Source organism: Neoarius graeffei, chromosome 7 (genome assembly GCF_027579695.1).
Source record: "Neoarius graeffei isolate fNeoGra1 chromosome 7, fNeoGra1.pri, whole genome shotgun sequence".
NCBI lineage: Eukaryota > Metazoa > Chordata > Actinopteri > Siluriformes > Ariidae > Neoarius > Neoarius graeffei.
This window is the reverse complement of record NC_083575.1, coordinates 82,491,576-82,506,000: the sequence shown is the minus strand read 5'-3', so window position 1 is coordinate 82,506,000 and position 14,425 is coordinate 82,491,576. Positions and strand designations below refer to the sequence as shown.

The following is a 14,425-nucleotide window of genomic DNA, read 5'->3' as shown; positions in this document are numbered from 1 at the left end:
TGAGGAGACAAGTTGCTCAAGTTTAGGGATAGGAATGTTAACCCATTCTTGTCTAATGTAGGATTCTAGTTGCTCAACTGTCTTAGGTCTTTTTTGTCGTATCTTCCGTTTTATGATGCGCCAGATGTTTTCTATGGGTGAAAGGTCTGGACTGCAGGCTGGCCAGTTCAGTACCCGGACCCTTCTTCTACGCAGCCATGATGCTGTAATTGATGCAGTATGTGGTTTGGCATTGTCATGTTGGAAAATGCAAGGTCTTCCCTGAAAGAGACATCATCTGGATGGGAGCATATGTTGCTCTAGAACCTGGATATACCTTTCAGCATTGATGGTGTCTTTCCAGATGTGTAAGCTGCCCATGCCACACGCACTAATGCAACCCCATACCATCAGAGATGCAGGCTTCTGAACTGAGCGCTGATAACAACTTGGGTCGTCCTTCTCCTCTTTAGTCCGAATGACACGGCGTCCCTGATTTCCATAAAGAACTTCAAATTTTGATTCGTCTGACCACAGAACAGTTTTCCACTTTGCCACAGTCCATTTTAAATGAGCCTTGGCCCAGAGAAGACGTCTGCGCTTCTGGATCATGTTTAGATACGGCTTCTTCTTTGAACTATAGAGTTTTAGCTGGCAACGGCGGATGGCACGGTGAATTGTGTTCACAGATAATGTTCTCTGGAAATATTCCTGAGCCCATTTTGTGATTTCCAATACAGAAGCATGCCTGTATGTGATGCAGTGCCGTCTAAGGGCCCGAAGATCACGAGCACCCAGTATGGTTTTCCGGCCTTGACCCTTACGCACCTGAGATTCTTCCAGATTCTCTGAATCTTTTGATGATATTATGCACTGTAGATGATGATATGTTCAAACTCTTTGCAATTTTACACTGTTGAACTCCTTTCTGATATTGCTCCACTATTTGTCGGCGCAGAATTAGGGGGATTGGTGATCCTCTTCCCATCTTTACTTCTGAGAGCCGCTGCCACTCCAAGATGCTCTTTTTATACCCAGTCATGTTAATGACCTATTGCCAATTGACCTAATGAGTTGCAATTTGGTCCTCCAGCTGTTCCTTTTTTGTACCTTTAACTTCTCCAGCCTCTTATTGCCCCTGTCCCAACTTTTTTGAGATGTGTTGCTGTCATGAAATTTCAAATGAGCCAATATTTGGCATGAAATTTCAAAATGTCTCACTTTCGACATTTGATATGTTGTCTATGTTCTATTGTGAATACAATATCAGTTTTTGAGATTTGTAAATTATTGCATTCCGTTTTTATTTACAATTTGCACTTTGTCCCAACTTTTTTGGAATCGGGGTTGTACGTTTGTTTGACTTTTCCTAACGTAACTCAAGGAATTGTGAACGGATTTAGGTGAAATCTGGGGGAAAGGTGGAGCATGGGCCAAGGAACAATTGATTAGATTTTGATGCAAATCCGGATATGTATGTAGATCAAGGATCCAGATGGATCCAGGATTTTTTTTCTTTTGGTTGTTCACAACATAATTCAAAAAGTAGTGGATGGATTTGGATGAAATTTGGGGTAAAGGTGGACCATGGGCCAAGGAACAAATACTTCGATTTTGATGCAAATTCGGATATATATATATGCAGATCCAGGATCCAAATATGTATGAAGATCCAATTTTTTTTCCCCAACATAACTCAAGAAATAGTGAACGGATTTTGATGAAATTTGAAGAAAAGGTGAGCCATAGTCCAACGAACAATTCATTACATTTTGATGCAAATTCGGATATATATGCAGATCCAGGATCCAAGTATATATGCAGATCCAGGATTTTTTTTTTTTTGCCTTTTCCCAACATAACTCAAAAAGTAGTGAACGGATTTGTATGAAAATTGGAGGAAAGGTGAGCCATGGGCTAAGGAACAACTTCTTAGATTTTGATGCAAATCCGGATATGTAAGCAGATCTAGGATCCAGATATGTATGCGGATCCATAACATTTTTTTTCATCTTTTCCCAATGTAACTCAAGAAATAGTGAACAGATTTTGATGAAATTCGAAGGAAAGGTGAGCCGAGGGCCAAGGAACAACTGATTAGATTTTGATGCAAATACAGATATGTATGTGTATCCAGGATTTTTTTTTTGTCTGTTCCCATTCTCAACATAACTCAAAAGGTAGTGAATGGATTTGGATGAAATTTGGAGGAAAGGTGGGCCACGGGCAAAGAAACCATTGTTTAGATTTTGATGCAAATCCAATGTGGCTTGGTGGAGGTATCCATTCTACTGAGTGCCATTCAATGATTGTATTGCTTCTGAAAATGACATCCATAACGACAGATTGTTATACAGAAATAACAGACTGTACAATGCCACAATTGACCAATCAGAATCAAGCATTCAAATGAACCGTGCAATAACTGAATGTAATGCTTTCTTTAATGCGCATTTATCTAAAAGCTGGCTAAAATGATCTTAGAACAGCTTTGATAATTTTTTTTTTTCTGTCATGCCCATCACATTCTAATAGCTTTGTACATTCTACATTTTCACTATGTGGTCATATTTTATTTTTATTTTATTTTTTTTAAATGCCTTTTATGTCTTTATGCTTCCATTGTGAGGAATAATTAAGGAAACACATTTAGTGTTTTTGTTTCTCAGTACAAGGAAACATACCCCATAGGGAATTAGTATACTACAGATGTAGTGGATGGAAATTAGGTTGGGGTCGCTTTCATTCTGTTTCTCTAAATATCTTTATACAGCTTTGAAGTGTGGTTAGGGACCTTAAAATGAATTATTCTTCCAAAAATTACAAAGAAAAAGAAAGATTTAGACAAACCTTTGACAGGCGTTTGTATATTTAAAAAAAAAAAAAAGCTGAAATAGCAATTCAGATGGTCATGAACATCTTCATGTTTGTATTTTTTTAACCACTTTTTACTTTTAACTTATAAAATAAAATGCTCTACTCAAAGCATGTACATCACTGAGTGAAAGCCTGGAGCTTCACCAACAGTGTAAGGATGCAAACTTGCAATTGACCCAGTAACTCATTTTGCCCGTTTCTGAATTACACGGATGTTTTTGTCACTTGCTCAAGGGTTCTGTGTTGATCAGGAATGACGGAGGACATGGCATTTTTCTTCCACCTCTAGATGGAAATGTGTGCCTGTTTGTTGTATGCCTGAAATACTTTATCTTGGTGTGACAGAACTTACAAAATCATGCCGTTGGTTCAGTTATTTCTATTGTTTTTTTTTATTATTATTTTACTTTATACAATACACAATCTCCACACAAACTGAAAATTAACAACCCAGGAGGTCTAGGTGTTTAATTCCCTCCACCTACTGTGTTGGAGGAGGTTATGTTTTCGCCTACGTTTGCTTGACTGTTCCCAATGTAACTCAAAAAGTACTGAACGGATTTGGATGAAATTTGGTGTACAGCTTTAGTATTATCCTAGCTTCAAGTGATTTGATTTTGATCTTGAAACTGTATGTGGTGTGGTGGAGATATGCACTCTACCAAGTACCCTTCTAGTTTCTATTATATTTTAATCATGACATGTATTAGTTTTATTTCTGTTAAAAAAAAATCAGATTCTTGAGATCTGTCCATCAGTGCAGAATCATTTTAACAATTCAATGAAGATACAAATAAGAATACCCCCCCACCCCTTAACAAATGTCTGGCTTCTCTTTAAAATAACTGCATACTGTGTGTTTAGTACTGTAGATGTCTAATCCGGTGATACAATTTCAACTCAATGAAACTAACACCCACAGTATTTTCACGAAGCATTGTGTTAAAATTGTCGGATTCTTTTCTTGGGATGGGATGTAAAAGATGTATATGTCTTTATCCAGCCATGCCTTCATTCTCATCTCATCTCATCATCTCTAGCCGCTTTATCCTGTTCTACAGGGTTGCAGGCAAGCTGGAGCCTATCCCAGCTGACTACGGGCGAAAGGCGGGGTACACCCTGGACAAGTCGCCAGGTCATCACAGGGCTGACACATAGACACAGACAACCATTCACACTCACATTCACACCTACGCTCAATTTAGAGTCACCAGTTAACCTAACCTGCATGTCTTTGGACTGTGGGGGAAACCGGAGCACCTGGAGGAAACCCACGCGGACACAGGGAGAACATGCAAACTCCACACAGAAAGGCCCTCGCCGGCCACGGGGCTCGAACCCAGGACCTTCTTGCTGTGAGGCGACAGCGCTAACCACTACGCCGCCTGCCTTCATTCTGCTTTCATATATTCATACTGGAGAGGATTAATTGTTTCTGTTGGTCATTTGACTTACTTTGTCATGCCAGCTTGTCTTTCGCTTACAAAACAACAACAACAAAATGTTGTTCCTGTTTTGTTGGTCATCCCATTATGAATTTAGTAAACTGGGCTGTTGTTCTAACTTTTTTTTGAGAAACAAAGTGAAACACATTGCTGAATGTATTCACATAGCATAAACCAAATGAACACACTCCAACCCTCTCAGTTCTGGGAGTTTTCCCATACTCCAAATGTATCTGTATTTTTTAGTGTGAATTTTCAAATATTTCTTTCGTATTTTTCATGAAGGCCACAGCTATAGACACCTAGATGTGGCCATTTATGTTAAAACAACAAACATCACTACCATTTGAGGGGTCTAATTTCTTTTTAGCTATTTCTTTAGCTTTGTGTTCCAGAAAAAAAGAATCCTGATTTTCATGCTCAAAAATGAATAAAGATAAAAGATGCGAAATTTAAAAATAATAATAATAATTGGCATGACAAAGAAAGTCAACTGTCCAACAGCAACAGTTAACCTTCTACAGTATGAATATATGAAAGCAGAATGAAGGCATGGATGGGCAACACGGTGGTGTAGTGGTTGGTACTGTCACCTCACAGCAAGAAGGTTTGGGGTTCGAGCCCAGCGGCTGATGGGGGCCTTTCTTTGTGGAGTTTGCATGTTCTCCCCGTGTCTGTGTGGGTTTCCTCTGGGTGTGGGTTTCCCCCACAGTCCAAAGACATGCAGGTTAGGTTAATATGGGGCTCCAGGACAACAACAATAATAATAATAATAACTTGATATTTAACCATTGAGGGCGGCACAGTGGTGTAGTGGTTAGCTCTCATCTCATTATCTCTAGCCACTTTATCCTGTTCTACAGGGTTGCAGGCAAGCTGGAGCGTATCCCAGCTGACTACGGGCGAAAGGCGGGGTACACCCTGGACAAGTCGCCAGGTCATCACAGGGCTGACACATAGACACAGACAACCATTCACACTCACATTCACACCTACGGTCAATTTAGAGTCACCAGTTAACCTAACCTGCATGTCTTTGGACTGTGGGGGAAACCGGAGCACCCGGAGGAAACCCACGCGGACACGGGGAGAACATGCAAACTCCACACAGAAAGGCCCTCGCCGGCCACGGGGCTCGAACCTGGACCTTCTTGCTGTGAGGCGACAGCACTAACCACCGTATCGCCACAGAGAAAATCTACTTGTCCAATTTAAATTATAGATCTTTGGTTCAACAAAATTTACATCCATCCATTATCCGCAACTGCTTATCCTGTGCAGGGTCGCAGGCAAGCTGGAGCCTATCCCAGCTGACTATTGGCGAGAGGCGGGGTACACCCTGGACAAGTCGCCAGGTCATCGCAGGGCTGACACATAGAGACAAACAACCATTCACACTCACATTCACACCTACGGTCAATTTAGAGTCACCAGTTAACCTAACCTGCATGTGCATGAGGCAATGAGTGGTTTTCTGTGTCTGAAATCACTCCCCATTCACTATATAGTGAGTTTGCCATTTTGTAGTGCTGTCTGAATGTATAATGAGAATTATTACACCCTATATAGTGCACTCATTGTATCCCACAATGCACCATGAAAAGTAGTGTACAATCAATGGTCACTAACCAAGCAATATATACCATCATGCATTGCGGTCGCGCTGAAAGAAAAAAAAAAGTGTGTTGGGGTGAATGGACGGAGAAAGAAACACATTAGAAACGGATATTCAAGTACAATTAAAAATATCAAGAAAACAGAAAATAAGCTAAAATGGAATAAGACAGATAAAATGCAAGAATAAACGTTACAGTGCAGAGCGAGGAATTAATCAAAAGCCTCAAATTTGATTTAATAAAAGGCAGCGGCACAGAAGAAAGTATTCAGCCTTGATTTAAAAGAACTGAAAGATGCAGCAGACACAAAGTATATGTATTTATTAATGTGGGAAATGCGCTAGTATACTATGGATTTATCACAAAAATACATGCATGCATTTATTATTTTGAAAACCCGCCAACCAACTGATCTGGCACGTTTTAATTGTGTGACAGTAATGACGTAAATAACAGTGTGATGGAATAGTGTCCGAAAGCGTTTCTTTTTTCCTCTCGTTTTACCAATGAGCTCACTATATAGTCCTCTATATAGTAATTCCCTATATAGTGAGTAGGGAGTAGCATACATGTCAACCTATACGGAATGTCCGTATTTTATACAGATTTGATTCAATAAACATAGTATACGGGCGTATAAATAAAGTTATACGGATTCTTTAAAAAAACTTCAATATTTATTTAGAGCTATAATCAATTCCCACGATGATAAACGTACTGTACACCACAGACAGCCAGTAAAGAGTCTTATGAAATCGCGCGTTATCTTGTGGTAGCGAGACTTCGTTCCACTTTTGATCATGCGCACACCGCATTGCGAGAATCCCGCCAACCGTGAAGTCATAGACATATAAACATAGACGCCGCCTTCTGCGTAGAATCATACGTCATCCTCGCCGCCATATTGGATGGGGCAAAGTGGAGATTCTTCAACCGTCTCTGGTATACAGTAGCCGAGAATAAAGATGCCTCGTTCGTGTGCTGCGTTTAACTGTACCAACAGGTTTGCCGTCCAAACGAGATCACCTTTCACAGGTGAGACTGGAAAAATACTTTGTATTCATTCTGAAGGTTTATTGTTATTAATATTGAATAAAAAGTAACTGGGATATACCATTGCTAATTATCATTCAAATTTTAGGTAAATTGGGGCGGCACGGTGGTGTAGTGGTTAGCGCTGTTGCCTCACAGCAAGAAGGTCCGGGTTCGAGCCCCGTGGCCGGCGAGGGCCTTTCTGTGTGGAGTTTGCATGTTCTCCCCGTGTCCGCGTGGGTTTCCTCCGGGTGCTCCGGTTTCCCCCACAGTCCAAAGACATGCAGGTTAGGTTAACTGGTGACTTTAAATTGACCGTAGGTGTGAATGTGAGTGTGAATGGTTGTCTGTGTCTATGTGTCAGCCCTGTGATGACCTGGCGACTTGTCCAGGGTGTACCCCGCCTTTCGCCCGTAGTCAGCTGGGATAGGCTCCAGCTTGCCTGCGACCCTGTAGAAGGATAAAGCGGCTACAGATAATGAGATGAGATGAGATTTTAGGTAAATTATTTTAATTTGCATCTTATACGGATTTTATAAGGGAAATACGGATTTTGGAGGTTGGTTATACAGGTTTGATTGACCAAAGGTTGACATGTATGGAGTAGTGAACGAGTGAGTGATTGCAGACACAGGGTTTGACTGTACAATTTACTAAATGTACTCAAAGTTCTTTTTTTCCATTAAAAAAAATATATTATTTTGTCCATAATGAGCACGAACGGGGAAGTTCTGTACAATGAGACGTCTCTACCTGTCATCTCTAGTGCTAGACTCTGGACAAGTGTGAACAAGATGGTGATGATGTACTGTACTTGGCCAATCCTTGGCTCTCGACCAGCACAGGTTTATATTTAGTCTTGTTTCAGCAGCAGCCAGTGCTTCGGTTATCTACAATTCAGGAGCTAATTGCTAAACTCAGCCTTCAGACCCCGTCCTCAACTCCGAGGTGTAATTTTCTTCTGACTCAAGTTCGAAGTTTAATTGGGTTGAAAGCTAGAGTTCCAAGGAAGACGAGCTCAGAAGCCATGGCAGGTCTGATGCAGAATCCTTTAAAATCTCTACTTTTCTTCTTATGCCACCCTAAAATGGTGGCTGTCTTATGAAGCAAGTCAACAGATGGAGGGAAAAAAAAGGTTTGCTGTGTTAGCATTTCTTTGATATCCATATGCTGATATTTTAGGTTCTACCTGAGCTAAGCAGATTTCTTTCCTTTATTATTTTTAGTATGTTTCTCCTTTTTTTTGGTGTCTTTCTATAGTGGTATGAACTGATGGATTTGAGCAAAATCTGTAGACCCTTCATTTTAACTGATGCAGTATTAAAGGTGGAGGATTGATTTATGGATCTGACTTCCTCCGTCACACACTGAAGTCTCAGGCAAACTCTCCACTGCATCCCTGTCACGTTGGTGCCGCAGCAGCAGTGTAAAAGCCTTATAGATTGTAGGAATGTGTGTGGGTGTGTGTGTGACGACTTGCATCTACCGTAACACCTGCTCAGGTCCATGTTCATGCTATACTGGTTGCTGGACAGCAATACTTTAGGTTTTTCATATGAACGGGGATCAAATTTTCAAAGCCGATGTTTCTGTGGAAGAAAATGAAAGAAAATTTGATGATTCATTCCACAGCACCTGGGACTCTGAGCAAAAATAATACGGCAATACAGCACTTTATGTGTATTTTCATTTCACAGTAAAGCTGCACAGTTCATTGCATTTTTGAGATTATCTTACACTACCGTTCAAAAGTTTGGGGTCACCCAGACAATTTTGTGTTTTCCATGAAAAGTCACACTTTTATTTCCCACCATAAGTTGTAAAATGAATAGAAAATATAGTCAAGACATTTTTTTCTGGCCATTTTGAGCATTTAATCGACCCCACAAATGTGATGCTCCAGAAACTCAATCTGCTCAAAGGAAAGTCAGTTTTATAGCTTCTCTAAAGAGCTCAACTGTTTTCAGCTGTGCTAACATGATTGTACAAGGGTTTTCTAATCATCCATTAGCCTTCTGAGGCAATGAGCAAACACATTGTACCATTAGAACACTGGAGTGAGAGTTGCTGGAAATGGGCCTCTATACACCTATGGAGATATTGCACCAAAAATCAGACATTTGCAGCTAGAATAGTCATTTACCACATTAGCAATGTATAGAGTGGATTTCTGATTAGTTTAAAGTGATCTTCATTGAAAAGAACAGTGCTTTTCTTTCAAAAATAAGGACATTTCAAAGTGACCCCAAACTTTTGAACGGTAGTGTAGATAGATAGATAGATTGAAATATTGTTGAGCTGAACTAAAGTTGACAGGTTGGGTTTTTTTTTTTTCTGTTTACATGTTTTAACAGGGTTTGTTTTGCTTTGTTATAATTTGGCTTTTTCTTTTTCATTCTATTCTTTGCAAACATGTTGAGGATGCATTCAAGGGTATTCTTATTATTTGCGGGCGGCACGGTGGTGTAGTGGTTAGCGCTGTCGCCTCACAGCAAGAAGGTCCGGGTTCGAGCCCCGTGGCCGGCGAGGGCCTTTCTGTGCGGAGTTTGCATGTTCTCCCCGTGTCCGCGTGGGTTTCCTCCGGGTGCTCCGGTTTCCCCCACAGTCCAAAGACATGCAGGTTAGGTTAACTGGTGACTCTAAATTGAGCGTAGGTGTGAATGTGAGTGTGAATGGTTGTCTGTGTCTATGTGTCAGCCCTGTGATGACCTGGCGACTTGTCCAGGGTGTACCCCGCCTTTCGCCCGTAGTCAGCTGGGATAGGCTCCAGCTTGCCTGCGACCCTGTAGAACAGGATAAAGCGGTTAGAGATGATGAGACGAGATGAGACTTGCATATCAAAACATCAAATGTTTTTCAATGATAAATGTTTTGAATTGGACTTTTAATATTAGAATCAGTTCAGTTGTACTGAATGTTATTTTTCATATTATACGATATTTCATATTGTAAGGGGCTTGAATTTGAGTTCAGTAAACAGAATACTCTGTTTATATTTTTGTCTGAATTGGTTGCATGTTTTCATATAGGGAGCTACCTTAACAGCACTGAATACTTGAGTGCTACTGTAGAGATACATTATACACTGCCATTCATAATGAAATCTAGATCTTCCGAACTTTAACATATCATGGTGAAGAAAAAATTGCGATTTCCTGGCAACAAAACTGTGGCTAGTGAAAAGGCTGAATGGCTAGTGACTCGGGAAAACCACTAGCCAGAGTGGCCGGTGAGCAAAAAAATGAATGTAAAGCCCTGATATATATATATATGAGTGATTCCACGCTTATGGGTACTGAAATGGGGACATGAACTTATTTTTAAAAATTCACCTAAAACCATTTCTTTTTTTACCATCAGGTCACAAAACATGTAATCTTTAATGAATGATATGTTAAAAGATAACTTTAATTTTCTGAGATGTAATAAAAACATATTTATATGCCAAAGTCAAGCCTATGAGTTCCAAAATGATGTCTGTTACATTACTTCTGTTACGATTGTCCATCTCGCGTCTGTTACAAATTAATTACAATCTAGCTATATACCATGTTAATCTTATTGAAAGAATGTGTATGTTTATTCTACTACACATGTTTATTAATTATATTTGCTAAAACATCACCTTCCTATGTTTCAAAAAGTAATTCTACATTGTTAAAATTGAGAATCTATATGTCCACAACACTTCTGTTACGTTCTGACTTTGGCATATAAATATGTTTTTATTACATCTCAGAAAATTAAAGTTATCTTTTAACATATCATTCATTAAAGATTACATGTTTTGTGACCTGATGGTAAAAAAAGAAATGGTTTTAGGTGAATTTTTAAAAATAAGTTCATGTCCCCATTTCAGTACCCATAAGCGTGGAATCACTCATATATATATATATATATATATATATATATATATATATATATATATAAAGATTTATATTATCATCTATACAGTGGTGCTTGAAAGTTTGTGAACCCTTTAGAATTTTCTGCATTTTTGCATAAATATGACCTAAAACATCATCAGATTTTCACACAAGTCCTAAAAGTAGATAAAGAGAACCCAGTTAAACAAATGAGACAAAAATATTATACTTGGTCATTTATTTATTGATGAAAATGACCCAATATTACATATCTGTGAGTGGCAAAAGTATGTGAACCTTTGCTTTCAGTATCTGGTGTGACCCCCAGGTGCAGCAATAACTGCAACTAAACGTTTGCGGTAACTGTTGATCAGTCCTGCATACTAGCTTGGAGGACTTTTAGCCCATTCCTCCGTACAGAACAGCTTCAACTCTGGGATGTTGGTGGGTTTCCTCACATGAACTGCTCACTTCAGGTCCTTCCACAACATTTAGATTGGATTAAAGTCAGGACTTTGACTTGGCCATTCCAAAACATTAACTTTATTCTTCTTTAACCATTTTTTGGTAGAATGACTTGTGTGCTTAGGGTCGTTGTCTTGCTGCATGACCCATCGTCTCTTGAGATTCAGTTCATGGACAGATGTCCTGACATTTTCCTTTAGAATTTGCTGGTATAATTCAGAATTCATTGTTCCATTAATGATGGCAAGCCGTCCTGGCCCAGATGCAGCAAAACAGGCCCAAACCATGATACTACCACCATCATGTTTCACAGATGGGATAAGGTTCTTATGCTGGAATGCAGTGTTTTCCTTTCTCCAAACATAACGCTTCTCATTTAAACCAAAAAGTTCTATTTTGGTCTCATCCGTCCACAAAACATTTTTCCAATAGCCTTCTAGCTTGTCCACATGATCTTTAGCAAACTGCAGATGAGCAGCAATGTTCTTTTTGGAGAGCACTGGCTTTCTCCATGCACCCCTGCCATGCACACCATTGTTGTTCAGTGTTCTCCTGATGGTGGACTCATGAACATTAGCCAATGTGAGAGAGGCCTTCAGTTGCTTAGAAGTTACCCTGGGGTCCTTTGTGACCTCGCCGACTATTGCACGCCTTGCTCTTGGAGTGATCTTTGTTGGTCGACCACTCCTGGGGAGGGTAACAATGGTCTTGAATTTCCTCCATTTGTCTGACTGTGGATTGGTGGAGTCCAAACTCTTTAGAGACGGTTTTGTAACCTTTTCCAGCCTGATGAGCACCAGCAACGCTTTTTCTGAGGTCCTCAGAAATCTCCTTTGTTCATGCCATGATACACTTCCACAAACATGTGTTGTGAAGATCAGACTTTGATAGATCCCTGTTCTTTAAATAAAACAGGGTGCCCACTCACACCTGTTTGCCATCCCATTGATTGAAAACACCTGACTCTAATTTCACCTTCAAATTAACTGCTAATCCTAGAGGATCACATACTTTTGCCACTCACAGATATGTAATATTGGATCATTTTCCTCAATAAATAAATGACCAAGTATAATATTTTTGTCTCATTTGTTTAACTGGGTTCTCTTTATCTACTTTTAGGACTTGTGTGAAAATCTGATGATGTTTTAGGTCATATTTATGCAGAAATATAGAAAATTCTAAAGGGTTCACAAACTTTCAAGCACCACTGTATATCCAGAATGCATTGTAATGTGCAGTATCTGTAATATAAAGTAGTGTGCAAAAGTCTTTGGCCCACTATTTTTTTTCATACAAACTTTGTTATACATTTCTATTTTATGATTTCTACATTATCAAGTTGGGACAAAAACATTTTAGAGTCCAAATGTTCATTTTCCAGCACAAAATTAAATGTTACAGAAAACAAAAGTTTGTATCTGAGCAGCATATTACATAAGAGACCACTTACTGTACTTTTCAGATTAAAAAAGAAAACATAATGAAGGCTGCTGGGTTTTGGTGCAAAATGAAGAAGCGAGTGTGACAGTCAAAGTGTCCAGAAGAACTGCGGCTGGTTCTGTAAGATGCTCAGTAAAACCTACAGCTCATTTCCGCATAAAACTGCACTCATTGTACCTGAGACAACTACTATTTTTTTTTTAAGCAAAGTGTCGTCTCACACCAAATATTGACTTTGTTTCATTTATTATGGCTTACTGCTTACTGTTTATAGTGTTTTTTTTATGTTAACATTTCATTTCATTATGTTTCAGTCTAAGACTTTTGTACAGTACTGTACGTTGTGTTTATCAATTTATCCTGCATTTTCTTTCTGCAGTTGCGTTGCGTCAATTTAGCGATCACTCACATGAATGGTTGTTTTAATCTTCACCTGAATGCTATTTATGCGTTTATATGCTTCCAAATGAATCTCACTAAGCAAGTAAACACATCCGAGTTTTATTTAAACAATGCTCTGAAGTTGTTCAGGGGAGAAAAAAAAAAAAACTCCTTGATACAAACCACTTGTCCACTAAGTAACCATTTCCCAAATTATTCACGAGTCACGCCAAGCTCTCAGTCTTTTTGTCACTTTAACAAAGCTCTCTGATTAACTCTTGTCATAAAGGGGCCCGGGGCCAATTAGATTTGTGCTGGAGAAGCGTGCAGACAGGCAATCTGCCGCAAGCGTCGAGCGGAGGAGGAGCGCAACTTGGGCGAGCTGCAAAGTTAATTTAAGGTCAATCACAACTGCCTGATTTCTTTGTACAGAAAATGTGTGTGTGTATGTGTATATATATATATATATATATATATATATATATATATATATATAAAACACACCGCTTCAAGTAGCTTGATTTGGCCATGAAAAACCTGGGTCAGGGTATGTGGCAATCATTCCAAATAAAACACACACATCGTTAATTAGTACCTTTGTCTCTACAAGACTTGGAGGACGATGGGTAGAAAGTGGAAAGACGTTACGCTCATATTTATGTTCCTGCTATCCAGTCATGTTTTCTTCAGCCCTAACTTTCAAAGGCACATATCAGTTTTCTTAACAAGCCATCAGCTGCCGTTGCCTGAGGCTTACACGTGAGATTTCAACTGTAGCACGACTGCAGTCCGTGAGTATGCGACGAGTGTAAAACATGATATATAGCCCCCCAGACTCTTCCTGAGGAGGTGTAATAGAGGACATTTCCTCAAAGTCAGGACTGAGTGAGAAACCCATGAAACTAGATGACTGGATATGTTCAAGTCCTCTGCTGTGTGTCCTGTTGAGGGATGGAGGCAGCATGATGTCTGCTGCTTTCAATCTATCAGCCACTTCGCACTCCCAGTGGGGCGACTGGAGATGGATAAAGCCACATTGTACCTTTTGTATTTCCGTTTAAAGCATCATTGCTATCCTGCATGCACTGCACTGGAGATTCTGAAAAATACTGCCCATTTACAGAACCGTTATTGTGCCACATCATGACAGAAAAAAGACTCCAAAACTTTTTTGTCAAACTATATTACTCAGATTAGATTCTGAGTGGGTATCAGTGCTGCCTCGCAGCCCCAGCGTCCTGAATTTATTCCTGAGCTGAACATGTTCTGTCTGTGTGGGATTTGAACCCTAGGTGTGAATGTGCATGGTACCTTGTAATAG

General features: G+C 39.6%; 1 protein-coding gene across 8 annotated transcripts in view; it reads left to right on the top strand.

Moving 5' to 3' along the window:
- inpp4b (inositol polyphosphate-4-phosphatase type II B) overlaps window positions 1-14,425 on the top strand; it is a 538,055-nt gene that overhangs the window by 239,717 nt on the left and 283,913 nt on the right. The window contains exon 1 of one of the 8 annotated variants that reach the window (XM_060926516.1): window positions 7,841-8,084. The exons of the other annotated variants lie outside the window; for them this stretch is intronic. Within the exon in view, the coding sequence (XP_060782499.1) occupies window positions 8,068-8,084 (17 nt within the window). The 5' untranslated portion in view covers window positions 7,841-8,067. Of the gene's footprint in view, window positions 1-7,840; window positions 8,085-14,425 lie in introns of those variants that run through there. 8 annotated transcript variants of the gene reach the window in all.